At 35.5% G+C, this 23,414-nt stretch overlaps 2 protein-coding genes across 4 annotated transcripts; one reads left to right on the forward strand and one right to left on the reverse strand.

Annotated features, from left to right (window-relative positions):
• Position 1: 1 nt before the first annotated feature.
• On the forward strand, positions 2 to 22,769 carry LOC145214640 (3'-5' RNA helicase YTHDC2-like). 2 transcript variants are annotated; one of them, XM_080083195.1, is made up of 32 exons: positions 2 to 99; positions 162 to 252; positions 810 to 929; positions 1,099 to 1,178; positions 3,072 to 3,274; positions 3,337 to 3,503; positions 10,054 to 10,156; positions 10,677 to 10,833; positions 11,090 to 11,144; positions 11,383 to 11,435; positions 11,504 to 11,577; positions 12,060 to 12,103; positions 12,173 to 12,297; positions 12,676 to 12,868; positions 13,776 to 13,933; positions 14,149 to 14,330; positions 14,846 to 15,024; positions 15,525 to 15,753; positions 16,073 to 16,154; positions 16,576 to 16,725; positions 17,243 to 17,371; positions 17,572 to 17,684; positions 18,285 to 18,416; positions 19,603 to 19,752; positions 19,894 to 20,037; positions 20,519 to 20,674; positions 20,954 to 21,108; positions 21,310 to 21,410; positions 21,526 to 21,599; positions 21,689 to 21,793; positions 22,004 to 22,135; positions 22,487 to 22,769. In XM_080083195.1, exons 1-32 carry the CDS (start codon positions 3 to 5, stop codon positions 22,631 to 22,633), a joined length of 4,080 nt encoding a protein of 1,359 aa, XP_079939321.1. In that variant the 5' UTR covers position 2; the 3' UTR covers positions 22,634 to 22,769. The 2 variants fall into 2 exon arrangements, with proteins under 2 accessions (XP_079939321.1, XP_079939323.1); XM_080083197.1 differs by having other exon boundaries at positions 22,520 to 22,769.
• On the reverse strand, positions 4,001 to 9,793 carry LOC145214643 (uncharacterized). 2 transcript variants are annotated; one of them, XM_080083206.1, is made up of 13 exons: positions 9,537 to 9,793; positions 9,013 to 9,163; positions 8,133 to 8,304; positions 7,557 to 7,640; positions 7,364 to 7,489; positions 6,744 to 6,902; positions 6,451 to 6,588; positions 6,261 to 6,382; positions 5,254 to 6,119; positions 5,015 to 5,173; positions 4,830 to 4,947; positions 4,494 to 4,603; positions 4,001 to 4,342 (listed from the first exon to the last, which is right to left on the reverse strand). In XM_080083206.1, the coding sequence occupies exons 1-13, from the start codon at positions 9,661 to 9,663 to the stop codon at positions 4,092 to 4,094; spliced, it is 2,583 nt and encodes an 860-aa protein (XP_079939332.1). In that variant the 5' UTR covers positions 9,664 to 9,793; the 3' UTR covers positions 4,001 to 4,091. The 2 variants fall into 2 exon arrangements, with proteins under 2 accessions (XP_079939332.1, XP_079939333.1); XM_080083207.1 differs by having other exon boundaries at positions 9,505 to 9,599.
• Positions 22,770 to 23,414: the final 645 nt, after the last annotated feature.

A 23,414-nucleotide genomic window follows, 5' to 3' on the forward strand; every position in this document is an offset into this window, starting at 1 on the left:
ATATGTCGAGAAAAAAACATGAAATATGCATTGATGAAGAAGTAAAAATTGGAATTCAACTGGCAGTGGAGAGATTTTGCAATAATGAATCTCAAAATGGTAAATCTTAAATCTAGTTTGTTTTATTTATTTACAAATTTATTTTACATGCTGTTGTGTAGAAATTCAGTTTCCCTCGTCTTTTACAAGTGTGGAAAGAGCTTTCCTTCATCGAAAGGCAAATCAACTTGGCCTTATCTCAAAAAGTGTTGGGTAAGTTTAATCTATGTCCTTGAACATTTACCAGATTGTTTTTATGATTTTGCAAACTATGCTACAGACTTTCTTAATGCCAAAATGATTCAATCATATGTCATTCAAAAAGGGAAAACCATTTGGATTATTAAAATGAAAGTATTATTATTATGAAGTGTTCTTTGTTTATTCTGCACCCTTGAAACTAAAAATGTAAAAGGATGGGCAAACTATGGCTTATGATCTCTGCACATTTCTTGAAAGGTGCCTGAAACCGACCACTATTGTCTTTTAAATAGGTTTAATTTTTCACAATTGTTTAGGAATAGGATATGAATTCTTCACTTCATCTTTTATTTTTCTTTCATAACCTTTGCAACTTTGTCGAAAATTTGTGTATTTTGCAAGCCCAATAAAATTAAAGTATCCCTTGTGCTGAATTACCCTGTCTGAATTAACACAAACTAAAAATAGGATATGTAAAGATGCCAAATATCTTTGTCAAATTGACTTTGAGGTTGAGGCTACTAATTGTTGAAGTTCTTACCAGTGACCCTTTTTATTTATGTTTTCAGTAAGGGTACAAATCGATACTTAACACTGAGAAAAAAGAAATCCGATGAGACTCTTGAATCTCCGATGATATTTCGGCTTGGACAAAACTCAAAACAAGTTTTGCAGGCACTACTTCACAAGTAAGCACCATTGAAAAGCTGGCTGCATATCATATTTGGCTTATTTGCTGTATTTACTCACATATAAAACCCTGATGAAGACGACCTGTATAGGACGTCGAAACGTCGGAATAAAAATACATTTGCCAGAAGAGCTCTATAAACTTTTTATATGTAAAACATTATGCAGATGGCCAATGAAGCAAAAAGAAAAACTAGAAATTCAACCAAAACTAGATGGTCAACAACATCCTTGTGCAAGTAGTATTGGTAAGTTACATAAAAAACAAACAAATTATTGCGTGAAAATTAGAGTAGATATTGTGTAAAGAGCACTGGCGTAGAGTACGGGGGTGCGGGGGTGCCGCGCACCCCCGGCCTTAACCTTTGTATAACGTCAAAATCGCATCTTTGTTCAGGTTAGATCGGTTAATTAAAACGTTTTTCCAGCTGAACAAATGCACTTGCATTCACGCCATTGATCGAACAGACGTCGGTTGAAACGTAACAATTGTAATTGTTTCGTAATAAATGAGCATTTTAATGAAGCATAAACATGATTTATAGACTAACGTTTTAATATTATTTTTTTGTATTGTATTGTATTAATTTTGAAACCGTGCGTGAAAATGGTACGTAAGAACACGAAAACACTACACTAGTGACACGGAATCGGGAAACAGCTGCAAAAACCTCACAGTTGAAAATACGCCAATGTCAAAATTTTTACAAAAAAGGACATAATATTGTCAGACGCAGCAGCCGCACCCTTAAAAAGACTACGTCATAAACAGTAACGAACGAAATTTAAAAATGAATAAAAAACAAAACAAAAACACACAAATTTATTTACACTGTACAACATGAGTAAGAATTAAAACACAAAAGTTGTTCTAAATGAATTTGTCAGCACATTTTCTTGGGTCGGCACTCCTGTTCCTGTTGGTTTTGGATGCTCCTCTCACGAATAGCGAATTGTTTAACTTGGGAATGGAGATGAGGCTACTGAAAAAGAATACTACAAGCAGCATTGTTTGTCCTTATCTGAGGCAACAAGAATTAACACTTTTAAACACTAAGTATGTAATAACAGAATGTGCCATGAAAGTGCACAGTGCCAAATCATGGTGCTGTTGGCTGCTGTTTTTCTAGTAGTAAATTTTTAGTTAGTTTTATAAACAATTTTTTTGATATAGGTACATCATTAAATTTCAAGTCATTCCAGTATTTAGGGGCTGTATACTTTATGGACTGTTGTATAGTACTACTGCTGCAAAAAGGTAAAAGATAACCGGTCTTGGTTTGACGAGTAGACACCCCACTAATTAAGTTTTTATTTTTGAAAAAGTGTTCAAATGCTTTAGGTAATATATCATTTTGCCAACTATGCAAATACCTTGCACATTCCAGTTTAAACTGTTGTTCATTTGTTAATATTTTATTAGTTATCATGTTTTGTTCCAAATTTTTAAGATTGATTCCTAAACTCAAACACATTTTTCGCAATAACTCTCTGCAATAAAAAATAAATATAAAAATAGTTAATAAATTGTTTCCTAAGCCGAGTTTAATGTCCTTTGGCAAAGTACTGCAACGGCCTAAACTTGATCCAAGGTGACCTAAGTTTAGGCGTCAACAATACATAGTCGCCTATATTTAAAACGTGAATTGCTTTACTTTTATTCCCCGCCGCAACACTTTTCTTTAAAGTTAATCGTTGTTGAAATTGCTGATTCGGCAAATCGTCCTTTTGTTACATCAGACGATATCAGACGCACAGCAAACGTTCCAATCGAACCCACAGAAATTGCGACAAGTGACTATTTGCAAATTAATGTGACAGAAACTACATGCTAAAGCACGTAAAAGGTGTCGTTATTTGGTCTTATACGGGTACAGATACTGTACATGGTATAGGCATCGTATTTGGAATATCAAACGGCGCACCCCCGGTATTTTTTAAAACTCTACGCCTATGGTAAAGAGTATTATTGCCTAGTTTATTTTTAATCCTGCCTAATACTTACGTTATTATCTTGCATGTAAGCTATTTACCCCTCTGCTCATTTTCAAGGATGTCCATTCATTGTAAATAAGAGCCCTGGTTTAAAACCACTCTGTTTGGGTTTTCTAACTACCAGGTGTTTGTTTTTGTGTTTTAAGCTTATAGATCTGATGCAAACAAACCCAGTGGCCGGTTGCCAAATGGAATCCCCCAAGTTCCAATGAAAAGGTCTCCATCAGATCTTGATGCCTTTCGCAAGACTTTACCAGTTCACAATATGAAAGATGAAATAATCAAAACTATTTGGAACAACTCTGTGGTGCTGATTTCTGGCGACACAGGGTCAGGCAAGACAACACAGGTAGGCAAAACATTTGACTAAATTTGGGGCTGAACAGCATAAAATATTTTTTGTTCACATAGATTCCCCAGTTCATTTTGGATGAAAGTCTTCGTCGCAATGAAGTTTGTCGAATTGTGTGCACCCAACCTAGACGAATATCTGCTGTGGCTATGGCCGAGCGAGTTGCTATTGAACGAGGCGAATCTGTTGGACAGACAGTTGGATATCAGATACGACTTGAGAGCAGGTGAGGCCAGATCTTTTGTGTCATTCCCTGTTGTATATAGTGCCAACATTTGTGATTAGAAAATACATTCTTCTAAGCCTTGTTTTCACGTAAGTCTAATCATTTACTAGTTGCTTAGACCTGGTGATGTTATGCTTTGTAATGACATTATGCCTGCCGAACATCCCTTCTTTCAACTACCATATGTACACACTTTAAACTTCATTATCTTTTATCGGTCTGCAGGTATTTTTGGCTTGTTGATTGGTGCTAATATTTTGCTGTAAAATTCCAAACAAAAACAGATCCAACACAAACTCTAAACACTTGTTGATTATGCAACTGGACAACTCAAATCTTTTTTGCAAAAAGTATGTTTTAAATGTGCATTCATCTCAGGTTTTATCCACTTCACCTAATCATCAAAACCTACCACATTTTGGCATATTAAGTGAATATGACAGTTTTTTGTGTGTCTTGCAAAAGTTCTTTCAATCCCTGAAACACCACTTCTATAGCAGGAGACAGCGACAGTTTATTTTCAATATGAATTGCATTGAAGACTTGAGATACATACATAAAACATAGCAAAAAACTCAAAACTCAGCACTATTGCAAATTATATACAGGACATTGAAAACAATTTCTTTGCGTGGACACAAGTTTGTTTTGCCAAACTCTCAAATTTTGTGGTGATTGTAACCTGGGCTCATTCGAAACCAAGTTAGAAATAAATTGTCCTCTCTTGCCAAACATTGAAATTCGATTGTTATCTTCATCTGCGACTAAAACTACTTCCACGCTGTTTACTGTAATGGTGGCTATGCCAGCTGGATGCATAAGCTGCCCTGCTTTAGAGCCTGGAATAAAAAAGATTTTAAAATTGTATTTCCAAATTAAGTAACTTCAATAAAAAGCAAATTGCCAGCGACATAGAGTAAAACGTATTCATTTTTATTAAAACAAACCCAAATTAAGTAATATTTACAAATACAGACACACTTTTCACACCTTTTTCTCCAAAAGAAAACTTAAATTTTCCATTTCTTTCATAACATTTAATGTGGTTGTCTTCATGATCGGAAACCAGAATATCATCTGTGTTCGTTACGCAAAGAAATCTGAAAATGTAATGAAGAAGTTAAGCAAAAACATAGACTTTTTTGTATCACCAATTTACACTCATTATAATGTCAAAGAATTCTGGTGGCCAATGTTGCCCTAACCAAATGATCAGTTCCTATTTTGTTTATAATTTCTATACACAGTTAAAAACTTATTTATAAAGTTTTAATTTGTTTTAATTTATTTTTTTACTTCCGATATTGCGAGTGCATCTATATTTACCTTGGATCTTCTAAACTTCCTCCACTGTCACCTGATCCCCCAAACTTCATTAACTTTGTTCCATCCGAGTCAAAAACAAAAATGTCGCATTTTCCACGATCAAGAACAACAACATGACCTAACATTAAAGCAACAAAATAAACTGCATGATGATTCGTCTACTTTAAAATGTGTTTATCACTTACCTTGACTATTGGTAGCCAAACTACATGCTTTAATTAGATCTCCATGACCAAAAGTGTTCATAATCACTCCATCTGATGTAAATCGACCAATGAAGGTTTGGTACAAAATAAACATGTACTTCTTTTCAAAGGCAACCACAGCCAAGGGCGGAACTTTGTCTAAAAATGTTAACAAATTTAATTATTTGTTGATTTGTGCCTAAAATAAGTTTAAAATTTGGAAAAACGATGTTCAATACCTGCTTTAATGTCAGACAACTTTGCTGTCCTTAGGTATTTTCTGTCTTTATTGAACACCACAAGCTGCCTTCCTTCACCATCCAGTACCACAATATTACCATCCACAAAAGCCACATCTGTAGGTGGCCCTTGAAACTCTCGCTTCACCCCAATTATTCCATTTAACGTAGCTTTCAACATAACTGGTGGCGGAGGCGCAGCCGATTTTCTCCGTGGCGATTTGCTTCTCAATACTGCATCATGTGACTGTGAGCGACGATGAGTAGGAACAGGACTCCCCGGCTGCTTCTGTGGACTCTTCAATTTGTTTGTTTGTATTTGTGGTGGCTCTGGAGCAGCTCTCTGTGGTACAGGGTGAACTACCATTCTTGGAATATATTCATTAGAGCCTAACTTGGTGGTCTCCTCTGGCAAAGGAATAGTCCCTTTTAATCTAGTCAATCGATAGCAGTCCGGCAACTTTGAAAGGTTCGGTTTCACTGTCACAACTGGTTTAGGTCGTTTTACCGGTCTTGGCAATGTAGCTGGGGCTGCTACACTTTGGCTGCGTTGTCTTGGTACAGGAACTGGTGTCCTAGTATGAGAAGGCTTTCTAGTTATTTTTGGGCGTGGTTTAATCAAGATGTCCTCTCTGGCGAATTGCTCCATATTGTTTTGAAAATTTGCATACAGACTTTCTGCAACAGGTTGCTCTGTTTCAGTACTGTTAGTGGGTGGAGACTGAGGAACTTCTTCAATAGACTTGACTTGGTGCTCCTCAATTTCAGGTTCAGACTCGGGGGTTTCATCTTCAGTTTTTGTGTTTGTTGATTCCAAAATGCCCATGGCTTGTAAAACTGAGTCAGTTATTTCTCCAAAGGTAAACCTTAACACAGTAAAGAATTTTTTTGTTTTTACATTGGAAAAGCAAATTTAGCGTGACATTTTTTGGGGAATTAAGTTGTTTACTTTTTAGGCATAATTATAGATTCGGCAACATTTGGTTTTAAAGTAGTATTTACCCCACCTTAGCAGTGGTTGATCTAGTTTACTGTGATTTTCTTGAAGTGATTTAAAACTGCCCTTTGACTCCTCCAAGTGGTGGGACATCTTCTTTCGTAGGTCAAGCAGTTCAAAAGGAATATCATCCTTAACATAGACAGACATGGTTAAAAATTAATTTTGAAAAGTTTTTATATGTTGTCTAAAGGTCTTACCTGTAGAACACATTGTGAAATTTTTGTAAGATTATTGTAGTCCGCTACATGTTGTTTCAGCTTTGCACTAGTTGTTTTGCAATGCTCAACTTTTGGGACGAAATTGTCAGAAATGTCTTCTAAATACATGTCTCGTTTCTGTAAACAGAAAATATCTAAATTTCATGTCAAAAAGTTAAAGGACAGCCAAACATTTAAATTCAAACAATGGCAGCCTAAGTTGTTTCTGAAATACAAACTTGAACTGGAATAAGAAACTACAGAATGCTTGGTTCAAAAGTTGCAAGTGTTACCTCTTTGATTCTGTTGATAAAGTACTGTGCTGCATCTTTCACTTCACGTTCTATTTCTTCTTGTTTGCTTTTCTCATTTTCTTCCATCAGCAGAAGTTCATCCAACATGATTTGTGAAGTCTGTACTTCACTTTCGATTTCATCTTGCATTTCATTTATCTGTTACATGACATAAAAAACATTTTTTTACAACACATTTTAAAAACAGGTGCTGCACAAGTTAAGACACCAAACTATTTTTTTTAATACAGTAAACCTCAGGTAATCTGGTTAAACCTGTTTGGACCAAAAAAGTGTCTGGATTAGCGAATTAGCCAATGTGGATCAGTTAAAGCCTTATCACATTACAGATCATTTGTATCTCAAGTTTATCAGAATTAGGCAAAGATCCAGATTAACTGAATCCAGTTTAACAAAGGTTTACTGTAGTGTTTTTTTTTTCATTGATTATAAAAATCTAAAAATGAAACTAAAATCTAAATTTAACTTTGATCAAAACCAAAGGTTTGTATCTATTTTTTTGCAGGGACTTTTGCAAAGGGGCAAATTATTTTCTACCTATCGTAGCAGACATAACTATGCCAATTTTTTTTTTAATTTTTGACATTAGTCAATACAACCTCTTGCTTAATGGTGTCCACCGCTGTTGTTGCTTTCGTTAAGTGGTGTCCCTGATGTGATTCTATCACACAGTCTCGACAAACCAGTTGGTCGCATTCTTTGCAGTGGTGATCCAACCTTGTCAGCTGTTTCACAGATTTATTACTTAGTCACAGGGCCATATTGACAAATGCTATATTTTTTTATTCTTACACTGTGTGCTTTGCAACGACTCATTTCTTGAAAGTGGATTTTCTGTCTGTACTTTCCATTTTCTATTTCTTGCATACTAACAACCTGAATGATGTAGAAAAGGAGTTAGGACTTTAATGGTAACTTTGAATTCAGGTCTTGTAAACATGCAGTTTTTAGATGTGAATTTTCAATGAGCCGCATTTACCAAAACACATTTCATCTCAAAATATTTTTAACCAGTAATCTAATGCCAATATTAAATGAAATTGATATTTAGTAAATAAGATTACTCTTTTTCATTTCAAATTAGATTATTCTTTTTTATTTCAAATTAGATTATTCTTTTTTATTTCAAATTAGATTATTTTATTTTTTCATTTCAAATTAGATTACTCTTTTTAATTTAAAAGCACAAACAAGTGGAACAAATTTTTCCTGTGTAAATACATACTTCAAATTGATAAAAAAAACTTTTTTTAGACTAGCATTGTCATAGTTTGTCAACAAGATTGTTCTTTTTTGTTGTAAATGTTACACAATATGAATTATGTGCTTAAGTTGGCCAAACTTTGCCATTGCATTTTTATTTCTTACCTCATGATCTTTAGTAAGCTTCGTTCTTGTGTGAAACGCAGCACAGTCAGCACATAAGTGATCGAGACAGTCAATGCACTGATATGTTGCCATGGTAACTTCGGCCTCCGGACAACTGTGACACATCTTGTAACTTTGGTCATCAATGACATCATCATTTTGTCGCACTTCTCTGCAATATTTTTGATGATTGAGTTGTATTGTGACCATTTTTGTGGTTCTATGTTTAAGACCGATTTGTATCATTTTGGCCATATATGTTGTAGAAAACGTGTTTTGGGCAGGTGTCTTACATTTTTTTAGATTCAAGGTAAAAGTAACATAGGGGTGTTTGTTACAGTGATAGCATATCAACAAAAATAACACTTAAACTTAATATACATTGTACGCATGTCATTTACTATACTTATGGTGTATCACCAACATGTAACATAAAGTGATGCAACAAAACGAAAAAGAAAAAACTTTTAAAAAAGCTACTTTTGACATTATACTTTACTCTTCCATAAAGCGTTGTATTTATCAATATATCTGTTTGAAACATTTGACATAAAGGATAAAAGAGCATCCCTGGCTGTACAAAACACCCTTGTGACTCTTGTTAAAAAGTTATAAAACTGTTCAATCAATTGCCAAAATTAAAAATACTTATATGACAACAAATGCATTGTCTACCTATAATAAATATTTTTAATTTGTTTTAATTGATTATACTTAATTATATTATGAACTCAATTATTTGGATTATGTCCTAAAAACATAATAGAAAATGTTACAATAAATTTGAAATTATAAAAATGTTACTGACATTTTAAAACAACTTATTTTTGCAAATGCCATACCTTCTGGTCTACTTGAACTTAATGCCTGAACGTCTTACCTGGATTTTCTCCAGTCTTCTAACATATCAATCATATTTGACAGAATAAAGTTGTTCTTTAGGCCTTGTACTCCTTTAAATCCAAGCAGAGTCTGTTGTCTGCAGAGCGGACAAATGATATAAACTCCTTGTTTGGACTTTTCACATGATTCTGAAATAATTAAGTTCAGTTCATAACAAATCTAATCACAATGACAAAACCTAATGAAGTGTTTGTTGATGTGACATGAAAATTACTGGTTGTAAGAAGTCAATTACAACCCACACTATTATTTCTCCAAATTTGATTAGTAAAATTAGCTTGTAATTAGTAGGTATTAAAGTTTGTGGTTAGTTAATGTCGGTGTGTATTGTTATTGCTATAAATCCCCCAACTTGGTGATTTTAGCTTCAATTACAATTTCTTTTTTTATGCATATTAAATATATAGTTGGTTGATGGACCCACCATACATGCTATGAAAAGTTCATAAATATTGTAGCAAATACATACCTAATATGCACATTCATATATTGTATTCATACCTAAACATGTCTTGCAGAACGAATGTTGACATGACAAAACTTTAGGCGATGTATAAATTTCCATACAAACATGGCAGGTCAAGTAATCATTATTTAACTGGGACAGCAGATATTGTGAAGACTCCATATTCAACCCTTCTATTACTGTACCACTTTGCTCAAAAATCCATTAAAACTATGTTTTGTCAATACTAATGCATGTATTGCATGTTGCACTGCTGTCTGTCATGATTTTTGCTGCCAGTCAAACATATGTAGCATCACATGCCTTGAGGGCATGTCTCATTATGACATCACAAATCATGAGGCCAGTCTCTTAATTTTGCCAGCCAAAACTGGTGAAAAAAAGGGCATGAAGTTGATACTAATCACTGTTTCCCTTTTTTGACAAACCACATTATCCAATGTTAGTTGTTCAAAAACTTATGCCTCAAAATTTAATGATTGTTTGTTTGTTGTATAACTGGTTTGTCAAGTGTTCAATTATCCACTTAAAGTTGGGTTGTTGATATTTCAGGGCATCGCCACGTACTTTGTTGACCTTTTGTACAAACGGAGTTCTACTACGAACTCTCATGTCAGGCGATGATGTCACACAAATGATGACGCACATCATAATTGTAAGTTTACTTTTTTGTACATGTCAAAACTGAGGCATGTGCAATAAATGTCATACATATAGATAACCAAAAAAGTAGTTTGCATTAATTTTTTTAATCCGCACCCAAATATCTATGAAGTTTAAAGTTGCTTCAGTTTTTTATTGAATCTGTTGCAAATACACTTGTTCTTACCACAAAATCAATAAACTTGATATTGTATTGGTTTAAATGTTCTTTTAATTGTTTTTTTCATCAAAAATCACACCATCTGCCACCCAAAAGTTATATTTTGCAAGAATTTGTTAAAAAGGAATTTTCCTATTTTTAACTATGGAAACATGTTTCAGAGAAACACAAATCAATCAACTAGGAATGTATATTCTACTAAAATTATATGTATTGTCAATCTATTTTCACAGTACAGACTAACCAAACATTGAAAATGATATTTGAATTTAGTACGTAGACAACAGTTTCACATGTGTTAACCCGTAATTCCAACCTCTATATCTAGACAAACATTTATTACCTTCCACAGGACGAAGTTCACGAGAGAGATCGTTTTAGTGACTTCCTTCTCATCAAGCTACGACAACTTGTAGAGTCCAAGAAGCTTGTTCGATTAATTTTGATGAGCGCTGCCCTCGAAGTCAACCTGTTTGTCAATTACTTCTCACAATGCCCAGTAGTAAGCAGTAAGTATCTGCAACGCCGTCATGCTTTTGTTAGTTCTGCAGCTTGCATTCTTGCTAAGCAAAGTCATTTTGTACATATTTAGTGCTGAACATAATGACTTTATCTGTTTGACATTTCTCGATTTAAAGGATTTTTTCTGTCATGACTTGTAAGTGCAATGCAGTTCTGATTCTGTGTAATGAATGTACTTTTTTAATTAAATGTTTACCCAAATGCAGAAATACAAAATGTTTTGCTTATACTCTTTCTTTACAGTTCCAGGTAACATGTATGATGTGAACACACTCTATCTTGAAGACATACTAAAATGGTAAGATGATATATATTTTAACCCTGTTTGCACCATTGGTATGTTACGGTACTTAATTTTTTTACTGTGTAACTTTTCTGAACCATGCATTTGCTAAACCTATTATTTAATGTCATTTGTATGTCATTTTAATCTGCATAGCATATGTCCAATCCAATTACATCAGGAAAATACCTTTCCTCTTATTTGTGTTTTTCTTGTTACCACTTCTTGTCCCAATGCTGTATTTTTTTTTCAGTACTGGATATCTCAACAAAAATCTGGACAGTTTAAAAAAGCAAAATGCCAAATGTAAGATTGTAACTTTGGTTCCTATCTATATGTTTTTTTTTAACATCATATTACTTTTTACTATTTAGCAAAACTGCAAGAGAAGACATTTCTTGATTGGTGTAGACAGGATCGTGCAGGTGCACTTGTAGTCACCCAAAAGGTATTAGATAACATTTATGTAAGTGAATAATGCGAATATTAGAGATGGGCCAAAACTACAAATGTTCTGTTCACGTTAGTGCTCTGTGCTAAGCACGCTCGGTGCATTGTGACGTCACAACAATTCCCTATTTCATGCTAGTTTTGTAGCTTTCCAAGGTCCCTTATGTCACCAGCGGTGTTTTAAGCTGTACAGGCCCGACAAGTAAACGTTTTTCACAATCTAACGCATTTAAAACAACAGTCATTTTATGGGTCCCCTTCCCTGAAGGGGAGGGTCAGTTTGTGCCACTACTCTTTTTTAATGCAAAAATGCATAAGGTTTTCTTAACAAGTGATAGGCTGCAGTTGCACAATTTCTATGCAATTTTACATATTATTTGCTTGACAAATATTAATTCACCAGCTGAATCGACACAAGAACATAGCACATCTTGTATCAAATTGTTCCATTTCGATTATCCTAACAAAAAACTTTTTTAGGAAGATGATTCTGGCATTGATAGTGAGGTGGAAAAATTGACTATGTGAGTTTACCTACACTTTTGCACCTTTAGATAGTTTGTGTCTTTATTTTTATTTTTTTGTCTCTAAAGAAATGATGCTGTTGAAGAGTGGATTGTAAAGGAATTTGATGAAGCCATTTTCAAAGCATGGCATCATGATGATAGTTCAGCTTTTGAGCAGATTCACCATCTAATTGCAAGTGAAAATGCCCCTGGTGTGTTTTGTTTTTATTTATTTTGCTTACACCAACTTTAGCACAACTCCTTATTAGAACATGTGGGATATTGTTGTTTTTCTTTGAAGACAATTGAAAATATAAAAAATAACAATCTGGACTGTTGTAAAACCTGTGTTGTTTTTGAGCATTACTGCATTGAAGCATTATAATAAATTTATTTTTTAAATTCCCATTTTTTTCTGTTGTGGTGTCAAGTCTTTTTAAAGACTATGCAAAGCTGTGCATTGTAATTTTAACCCAGGGTGGCACACAAGTCCCAAATGTGAATTTTATATCACGTTTGTTGGTGTATGCATGGTATTTAATTACTTTTTCGTTTTATAAATCATGCATAAAATTTCAAAATTTTTGCAGTGGACTACAAACACAGTGAAACTGGTATAACTGGCCTCATGGTGGCAGCAGCGAGGGGTCATATGGATCATGTAGAACGTTTTCTTTCTGCTGGTGCTGACATTAATCTTCGCGCTCCGAATCAAATGTCAGCAAGAAATTTTGCCCTGAACGGAAATCATAACGAAGTATCGGAACTTCTACTTGTCCAACAGTATGTTTTTACATTGCATTTGTGACTTTGTAGAAACTATGTCGACTAGCTATAGTGGCTGCTAAAACAACATGTTTTATTTAATTAACTTTTTAGTTGTATTATCATATATGTTGACTGTTCTAGCCAAATTATTTTTGTGGTGCTTACAACAACCAGGCATTTTCCTAAACTGCAAGAATTGTATTTAGCCCAGCACCTAGCATAAGCATGAAAAACTCAGTGCTGAGCTAGCAATGTTTGTCCCATAATAATAAAAATGTATTAGTCATCTTGTTTTTGTTAATCATAACTGGAAAAAGTTCCTGATATTAACAGGGTTCCCGCGGTTATGGAAACCCTGGAAAGGTTATGGAATTTGAATTTGTATTTTTAAGGCCTGGAAAAGTTTTAAAAGGGGCCAATTTTTGCAAAAGTCCCTGAAAAAGTATGGAATTTGGAGCCTGTTTTACCCTGAAAATGCCAGGAAATGCCATGATTGTATATTCGTTGCAAGTATGGTAAATTGGCTGCATATACTAAAGCCTCCTTTCTAGTTTTACTATGGAAATTGCTTGATTTTTTCGATTAAGGGAATGGAAATTTGGGTTTTTTTTCTTGAAAAGTTTTGGAAAAGTCATGGAATTTATAAACAAAAATTGTGCGGGAACCCTGTATTAACCTCATTTAACGTTGCATTTTTATCATAAAATTTGCATGTTTTAAGAAGATTTAGACAGAGCAAGAAGTGATTGGTGGTTCACGTTTTGTTAACCAGCCTTTGTTTGAATTTTTTCCAAAAGATGTTTCCCAAAATTTGCAAAAAAGGGTTTTCAGAAGTGTTTTGTTGTAGGCATAATATGTGTGTTGAATGCCTATTTTGTTTTTTTTAAGTCAACAAATGCTTAAATCAATTTTGTGTGTTCAGGAGTGTGTCCCCCATTCAACAGCCTCCAACAATGCTAACTAATTCAGATGAAGGCAAAGAGTTAATTGATCTCTATCACCAATCATTTGATGATGAATATATCGATTACAACTTGATCCTGTGCATTCTACAAAATCTATGCAGCACTCCTGATCACGGCAAGCCAACTTTTTTGTTTTCTCTTGCAATATGATGTTGCGGTCTTTGAAAAAAAAGTTCTCTTAGATTGTACATTATTTTTAGTGTTATTTTGTTCAACTATGTTTTGGTTTTATTAACCAGTTTCTTTTGTATTCATGCAAAATCAAGTGATTTTTTGTTACATTATACTAATTTTCTCTCAGACTTTTAATACATTTGGTTTTGGTAACAGGTGCTATTCTAGTGTTTCTTCCTGGCTACGATGACATCGTATCGCTACGTGACATAATTGTGGACAGCCCAGAATTAAGTGCACATACTGATATCCGGCTATTTACACTCCACTCATCCATGCAAACATCTGGAGGTCAAACTCAAGTGTTCAAACCCACACCAAAGGGGACCAGAAAAATTGTAAGTTTGCAAAACTACTGTTGTTAATATTTGATGAGTTGGCCTTTTAACTACAAAATAATCTACTTTATACAAAAGCTCATAAAATGCACTGCTAATATCTAAAAAATCGCTAAGATGGACGAGCGGTTAGCAGAACGGTCTTCTGTTTACAAGGTTGTGAGTTCTAATCCTTTCCTAGCCTTGTTTTTCTGTGCAAGAAACTTGTATACCATTGCTTTAACTCCGGAAAACATGCTGAATTAGGTTAAAGTCATTAACTTCTGAAGTAGAAAAATCAAACAAAAAATTATCCAACTGACTTGTAATTAAAAAGCAGGCATCTCAACCGTGGATGCATTGTAAGCATAAAAAGAAAGAAGAAAAAATGTTTACCAAATATAAAATAAAAATAAAAGGAATACAAGTTTTGTATTTGAATGTTCACGTTTTGTTTTACACTGACCTATGGCAGTTTCTAGCGTTTTCTTTGTATACCGAAAACTTTTCATTTGACAAAATTTCATGTTTTCAAGATTTTATCAACGAATATTGCCGAAAGCGCAATAACAATTGACGACGTGGTTTACGTCATCGACTCGGGGAAAGTGAAATTGAAAATGTTTGATTCGATCACATCAACTTCTTCACTCAAAAGTGTTTGGATCTCACAGGCCAGTGCAATACAAAGGAAGGGCAGAGCTGGACGATGCAGGTGAACAATTTAAATGCAAAAATCTTGACTTACCGCAAATCAAATACTTGTCTCTTCATATCTATTCTATGGGCCAATCTCTCACTTATGCTAATCAGGTAGCGTTTGGTTCGGTGGTATGCCAAATTTAATGGTCATTGGCTATGACTCATGCATCATGGTTTAATTTTATCCAAAATTTATATGTGAGTGTGCCCTCATCGCTGGTCTGCATAGACGCTTCAAGGCTGATCCCAATTATGAATTTATGTTCATCTTAACTGGTATAATTTAAGTTGATAATTTTGCATGGGACGATTTTAAAGATTTTTTGTGTGTTTGAAAAATCGCTTCACAGAACCTAAATAGCGTTTGACTAAGTTGATTGTAGAATAAAAATACAAGTCTGTAGTACCAAAGGCAATTTAATATTTAACTATAACCTCTTAACCAACCAAATTGATCTCTGTTTCTTCGTTGAAAAATACAATTTAAACAGAAATTTATTGTTCAAAATTTAGGCCTGGGACATGCTTCTATTTATTCTCGTTATCCCGCTACACTGCCATGCCAATGTACCAAGTACCCGAGCTGTTACGTATGCCACTGCATGAACTGTGCCTACATGTGAAGCTGTTGGACACTGGATGGGCTAAATCAAAGGAGATTGCGTCGATTGAGAGTTTTCTCTCATACGCTCCGAGCCCACCCTCCACTGGGATGATCAGGAATGCTGTGCAATTACTAAAGGTTGGTATATTTGGTGATTGTTGTTAGGAATTGCAGGTTTAGCTGTACAAGGCTAATATAGGGGAGTTCAATAGACTGATTACACGAATTGCCGCCTTTTTGTGCAGATGTTGTAGGACAAGTTGTTGAAGGCCGCATAGTTGTGAATTTAGTGCCGTACGTATATTTCGTAAAACTTTGGAGGGCATCCATACTGTCATAAAACTTATATTTAAGCATAAAACCCGTTTGTTTACGTTTCAAAGCAACAAAAGTAGATTTTTAGTAAACAATCTTTACTCGGTATTTTTACAGTTTTTTTATTCTTGTTGTTTTTCAGACTATAGACGCACTTGACCCAACCGAGAATTTAACAGAGCTTGGTCAACATCTTGTAGATCTTCCCGTGGAGCCGCGGTTAGGTTCGTTATTTGTCAGTTTAACCTTTGGTATTGTGATGTATTTTGATCTTAAAGTTACATGTCATAAAATTAAACCATAAAATTGTTGCGCTTTTTGAGCCGAATGGTCAAAATGGTCTTGTGAATAGCAAACATCTTTACGACAAAGGGCAATTTTCAGTTCTAGGACTGCCGCCTGATTGTCGAAAAAAAAAATGGCAAAAATCAAAATCTTTAGGAATTTAAGCATGACACGTTTATTTCCTTATAGGTTTAAAGCCATTTTCTTCATTGTTTGAAGCCGCATAGCTACATGTGGCTCCTTAGGTTTACGGCCCTGCACTAATTTAAAGCGGATATTGTTAACCACTGACAAAAATATACTGATGACTAAAGACTGTGAAAGCGTTCGTGTTTTAATTTTATTTGTTTGTTTCTGCAGCAAAGATGATTTTACATGGTGTGGTGTTAAAATGTTTGGATCCTATCTTGACGATCGCTTGTTCTCTCGCATACAGAGATCCTTTCCAACTGCCACAGAACCCAAGAATGAGAAAGCAAGCCTTGGAAAGCAGAATCAAGCTCTCTGCAGGTTTGTTAGTTTTTGAAAATAGTGTACAAATTAAATGCGGCTTTATTGTTTATCTTTCTGTAAAGGTTTTTGAGAACGGACTAATTTGTTACTTTGCAACAGTTTTTTCTTTAAAAAAAATACATTACGAAATTGCATCTGGGGGGTAATAAATTATAGCTCTGGTTCGCGACCTTAATTTTTTTATGATTTGGTTTCATCTCTGCATAAAGTAAAATAGGAATTTTAATGGGAATTAAACTGCAAGTGTTCTTTTGGGGGCATCAAAAAGCTCAACCCTTTAAACAAGCATGACGTTGCTTACATCTACATCGAATGACCATCGGCGCCGATATTTTTCTGCTGTTCATTACATTAACGTGTTATACTTGTATGAAAGCACAACTTAAACGCGTGGTTATAGCATTGAAACTTTTTTCTTACAACTTGTATTTGAGTACTGTACTAGGGTGTTGATTAAGTTCAATGACTGTATACAATATGTAAGATGAAAATAGCAACGCCAAATCTCTTCCAGGAACCTTCAGCGACCACATGTGTTTGCTGCGAGTTTTTCAAGCTTGGCAAAAAGCAAAGAGCGACGGCTGGGAACAGATTTTCTGCAAAAAGAACTTTTTATCCCAGGCCACGATGGAAATGATAGTTGGTAAGTGTTGTTTGATAAGCCTTGACATTACCTGCTTCGGTTATAGTTACAATTGTATATAGAAATATTGGGGGCATTTATAAAAAAAAAACAATATTTAAACAATTGTTGTTCTGGCCTATTATCGAAAGCGGCTTTCAGTCGAGTATACGACGTGCTGCATTTGTTTGTGTAGCAACATGCCAAAGCTATGTTCTCAGGTATGCGAAGTCAGCTGCTAGGACAATTGAGAGCTACAGGTTTTGTCCGAGCTCGAGGTGGAAACGACATACGTGATCTCAACACTTACTCGGAAAACTGGGCGGTTGTTAAGGTACAAAATTAAAGACTTATTATTTATTTCTTATACTTCTTGTAAAATATTTCGACCTTGCAAAGCCGTAATGGTTATGTGTCTTTCCCACCGAGTGCACACATAATAGACCAGCAATCTACGTCTTTTTTGAGTTTTTATTGCTTTAATAATTGTTTCACTATTTTATTTGAGCTGATTTTAATCAGGGAGTCGAACCGCTGGTCATATAGGTTCTAGTTCGGCTCAGGTTTACTGTTTATTGGTTGTAGGGGTTTGGGCTTGGTTGAGGTTGTACAAACAATATATTTTCGGGTTAAGGTTTTGCGATTTTAGACCGGTTTAAATCCCCTTTTGTTTTGTTTTGTTTTTCTTCCTGATCTCCAGCGAACAAAAACTGATACTGGTTGCTTTTTTTGGTTCGGTTTAGCTTCGAATCCATAGGGTTTGACTTCGGATTGGGTTTTTAGGCAAATGTAATTTATGGTTCGGGTTCGGTTTGGGTTTAATTTAAGCAATTAAACCGCCCAAACAGGTTCGCGGGTTCGGGTTCAGTCGCGGTATTGACTCCCTCATTTTAATAAAAGATAGATATAGTTGTAATGTTTCAATTTCTTACAGGCTGCAATATGTGCAAGTATGTATCCCAATATACTGAGATACGACAAAAAGTTTAAGACGCTTTGCTCATCAACCTTAAAGAAAGTCAGATTCCACAATTCATCTGTGCTAGGGAATATCTCTTACAAAAAGGTGAGTGGTATGATTGAAATTTTTTCTCACACTTTCCTTTTAGCTATTGTTTACCTTGCTTGACGGAGCTAGGATGTTATCGTATGTGAGTAACAATAGTTCTACACATATTGATTTTTGTCGATTTGTTTGTTTTGTGTACCCCCAAAGTTTGTCCGACTCATTTTGCCATGAAATTGATGGCTTTTGATGAAATTTACACAAATGGTAGATATAGTTGTGTGCGTACAACTTTGTTTGGCTTGATAACCCCAGTATCTACCCGCTAACCCACTAAAATGGGTGAGTTTTTAAACAGTGTTGGAATTGGCTGAAATTTGGATATCTTGTAGAATATGCCATTTGTATGTGTCGATTGTTGTGTTCGACCCTGTAGCCCCAATGTTTACCCCTCTATATTATGCTGGGCACCACAATGAAAAGTTTCTGTGTTGTAATAGTGTTATGCGGTCAACCAGACATATGTTACTTGTGTTTGTGCGTTGCTTGGTGGGCGTTTTTGCGCCATGGTATTTAGGAGGTTGTCAACAGCCTTACGACGCATTAACGACTGTTGCTTAAAACGCCTCCGGTGGTCAAAATTTTAAACATTGGCTGATTGGGACAAAATTTTACAGGGCTTCGGAATATTTGATTGTCGTTTCATATCTTACTGGTTTGGGTGTAGAGCCCCATTAATTACCCCACTAGCCCTCTAAAATAGGTGAATTTTTTAACAATATTTAAATCAAATTAAATTTGGACAGCTGGTAGAATTTTCTATTTATAGGTGTTGATTGTTGTGTTTTACTTTATTTTGCCACTATTTACCACTTTTTTCTGTAAAATAGAACATTAAATAGGACAAACTTCAAACAATGTCTGAACTGAATCAGATTTGTATAGTTTGTACTTGTAATAGCATGATTATTTAAGCCTAGTACTGATCACTGTGTTTTACCTTAAAACAGCAAACTTTCATGGTTATCTCTTAAAATGCCTTTTTTTCAACTTTGCATGTGTGGGGACCCATGAGTTTCTGTCTGCAGAAACAACTAAGGTTACAAAAGACGGTGGCTAATATGGGACCGATGATAAGTTAAATATCATGAATATATTAACGTTTAAAAATAGGTTATAGTTTATGTGCAATATGTGCTAAGCCACCCTTCTAGTTAAATAAAAAAAATACTTTCGACTGACGCAGGATTCACAGCAACTGCCAACAAGTTGGGTCGTATACGATGAAATGACTCGTTCCTCTACAAACTACAACAGTATTTCCTCTGCTCGATGTTGTACTGCCGTGTCTCCTGCATGTATCGCTATATTTACTGGACCATCGACCGTTTTCGAGGTTTGATTACTTTCAAGGCCTGTTTTGTACGCAGTTGTTACCAACTGTAACAAATATTTTTGTGGTATACATTTTTCTGTTCATGTTATAGCTTTTCCAGCGCAAAAACTTAATGACCAAAACAGGCTTAACCTTGTCTAGACTGATGCAATCGAGACCCCTGAGCCGACGGGGATGCCCCTTGGTTTTCCGCAAGATAGCGATAGTGAGACTGATGACGTCGATGTGAGTCGCCTAGCCACGCTAACGGTTACTGATTGGATAAAACTGTGCATGGATCCGACCGTAAGTGGTGTTTATAATATCTTCGGTCGTTACTAAATTGTGCTGTTTCATGATCATCTGTAAAAATGTGCATTAGTGTTCACGGCTGATCACTGCAGTAATGAATATTTGGTTGTTAAAAAGGCCTGCTGTTTTGGTATCTTGTTTTGGTACATGAAGTGCAATATTTTTCAGTTATTTTGTAACATGGGCAGTTGGTAAACACAGGAGTTTATTAATTCATTGTTAAATCTACGCGGAATAATTAAAAATACTCTTAGTCGACAAATTTCGTACATGATGTGCAAGATTTTTTCCTACGCTTAAAACGTTAAAAAAATAGGTAACATTGCCGCTAAAATCAAGTTTCAAAGAGACTCTCACATGTAATGCATTCCCTTTTATTCTGTACTGACTGCGAAAGCGATTGGCTCAAACAGGTTAATTTACAAAGAATATTCCTTTGCTACCTATTTTTACATAATCTTTATCGTTTTTACAGCTGGCTTTCATGATCTGCCATCTTCGTATCAAGTGGTACAGTTTGTTTGCTCGTCGCATCCGAAGCTCTTCGAAACCATGGCAACAAGAGGACGAGGCGGTTCTCTCCACAATCATCAACATCTTAAGTTGCGAGGATCAGGCCATCGGACTAACGGTGTGTTTTTGTAAAATACTACAAATAAACAAACTTGACAACAAAAACTACATGGTGTTGGGAAATTTTTGTCCCTTTTTCGTTATTTGTTTAAACAAAACAATAAAATGTTTTTAAATGCAAAATGTTGTGGAATTACTTGGGATAATAAAATCTTTGTAATATAAGTTAGCTTTAGTTGTAATTTTGAGCTTTTTGCTTTTTATTTGACTTCAAAGTACTCTTAGCTTCTTATTTGAATAGGAAATAGGGTAGCGTACAAAATTATTTGTTTTGCAGCAACCTTCGGGAATCGGGCAGAGGCCACGTCCACAGAGTCAGGACGACGGAGCGAGAGCATCCAGGTTTATCCAACGAACACCCGACTCATCAAAGGGAAGAAAGGAACAAGATTGTTCGGGATGGAGAAAACAACCAAAGTCACTCAACTTCAGGTAAAACATACGTTGAAATTAGGACAAGAATTTGCCAAGCTACATTTTATGATGTTTTTTCATTTTTTAGCTCTTCCAGGTTCTTCAGTTGTTTTAACTACGCCCTTAATGCTTAAACAGTCCAATTAAAAAAAATACTGCTTCATTCTTTTTCGACAATCTGGTGGATTTTAACTTTTTGCTTTTGTTGAACACAAACAGTGGTCGCGGTCAGTTCGGTGACGCGAGGTCACGTGGTTCTTCGTCATCGCCACGAAACCGAGGATCGACTCCGGTGTTTTCCCCGACAAACAAAAAGCGAAGTAAGAGTTTGATTTTTGCATCGCTGATCTCGAAAAAACCTAATTTCACCTTGGAAGTTTTCATTGCCTGGAAGTTTGGGTTTTGGGTGAAGTTTTTAATCCCTAATTGTTTTAGATTTAAACGACAGAAAAGACGGAAAATATTTCGTTGTGACTTTGGACTCGATGTCAGATCTAAGAAAATGTCAGGTCTGTACTTAACTTTCAAAAAAATCTGTTTTTTATGAATTCGTATCATTAGACATTGGATGCTTATACTCGTTTTATAATTTAAACAGAAAGAAAGCACGCTTATTTCATCTGACAAGGTGAAGTCGATACTGAGCAAATCGGGAAAAGACGTTTTCGCGTTTTTCGCAGTTTGCGGGTTCGCCCAACTTCAGGTACAAATACCATGCTTCTGTTGAAATAGATTAATCCAACGTTCAGCTTATTTTGTGCTTTAATATTGACTCAATTTTTATTTATGTTTTTTTGTGTAAGTAGCCAATACATCCATTTTTGATTTATCACACCCTCAAATGACTCTTATATTTAACGGTTCTAAGTTGGTTTAAATTGACGCTGGCAGTTACAGAGTTTACTCAATGCAGGGTTGTGGCAAACTTCAGCCCAGCAGCGGCGGGGAAGTGAAAGTCACGTGGGTAAAGACGTCACCACTCGTCCGTGCCATCAACCAATCAGCGTGGAAGGAAAAAAGCAAGGCGGGTTGTGAACGGTTACAGGTAGGATATGCATGGTTTGAACGCTTTTGTGTGTAGTGCAAAGTGTTGGTCATGTGCTTTTAACTTAGCCTAAACTGCTTCGACTGCTGCAGTGTATAGGACATATCCCTGGCAATGAGTATAGAGAAAAATGTAAGGTGTTTCATAAGAAATTGGAGATACAACGCTATGCGTAATTTTTTGTGCGGTCGACGCCGTTATTTTTGGCATCGCATCTGGTTACCGCTTTTTTCGTCGCTGCATACGGACATTGTGTAAAATAAAAGTAGATTTTAGTAGGTTGAGTAACTGTTTGCGTCTAATTTGTTAACTGTGTGGTTTTATTAACTCTGTTTGATATACAACTACTAGCGTCTAGTCAAACCAAGGTACACACCGTTGCAGGAAATAGAAGAGTCGTTTGCCAAATCACTCATGCAGGCTTGGGAAAGTCAGACAAGGACCCCAGCGAGCTCGACGGCGCCCTCTCGTGGTTCGCCAGTAGGTCCTCAGCGCTAACAACACGGCCACACGTGGCTGTAAATTGAATCACTGTGTTCCAATTTATTGTTGTTCCTGTTTCGTTTTAGATGTTTAAAATCGTTCATGTTGCAATGGTTCCTTCCAAAAAAGTTCTAAGTTGTTCCTATTCCTGGATTATCTTGTTTCAGCAACTCATTTCAGATAGTATGGTAGTTACTATCCATTACTTTTAGCTGTTGTTAACCTGTCTGACAAGCATTATAATTAGGCCTCGACCAGAACGCACTGTTTGTGCGGTTGCAATATGGACACTTTTTTAAAGTATGATTTGTTGAGTTGAGACACACACCTAAGTGGTACATTGGAATGGGTTAGCATGTTCAAGTTGCGTCCATGACGAGAAGCAGAAAACATCACACAGTTGCTTGCTAAAACTGGCGAGTTTGCAATTACCAATTGCAAATGTTTTAAAAATCAAAATCAGGGACAAATCAGTTTCAGATTAAATTTTTGACTCATCTGTCACGTAATATATGCGACGTAATTATAACTCGACCTTACGTCGATTAAAGTCAGATGTTTTTCCGTCGTGTCAAGATTAAAATCTCACTAATGATACTATGGATTTTGCTTGAGTACGTACCATGTAATGCATGTCGACGTGGGGTGGACAACCTGCGGCCTTTCATTAAAGCTTGTGCGGCCCACAGAGACGCTTGGATTTTAAAAGTACTGGCAAACGAGTCCAATTGTTACATAGTTTTGAGCTGATTAATGAGTCTTATGCTAGTTTTCTGCGGTCTGGCAAAATGTGGCT

The sequence above is a fragment of the Phallusia mammillata genome, chromosome 2 (assembly GCF_965637545.1).
Source record: "Phallusia mammillata chromosome 2, kaPhaMamm4.hap1.1, whole genome shotgun sequence".
Classification (NCBI taxonomy): Eukaryota; Metazoa; Chordata; class Ascidiacea; order Phlebobranchia; family Ascidiidae; genus Phallusia; species Phallusia mammillata.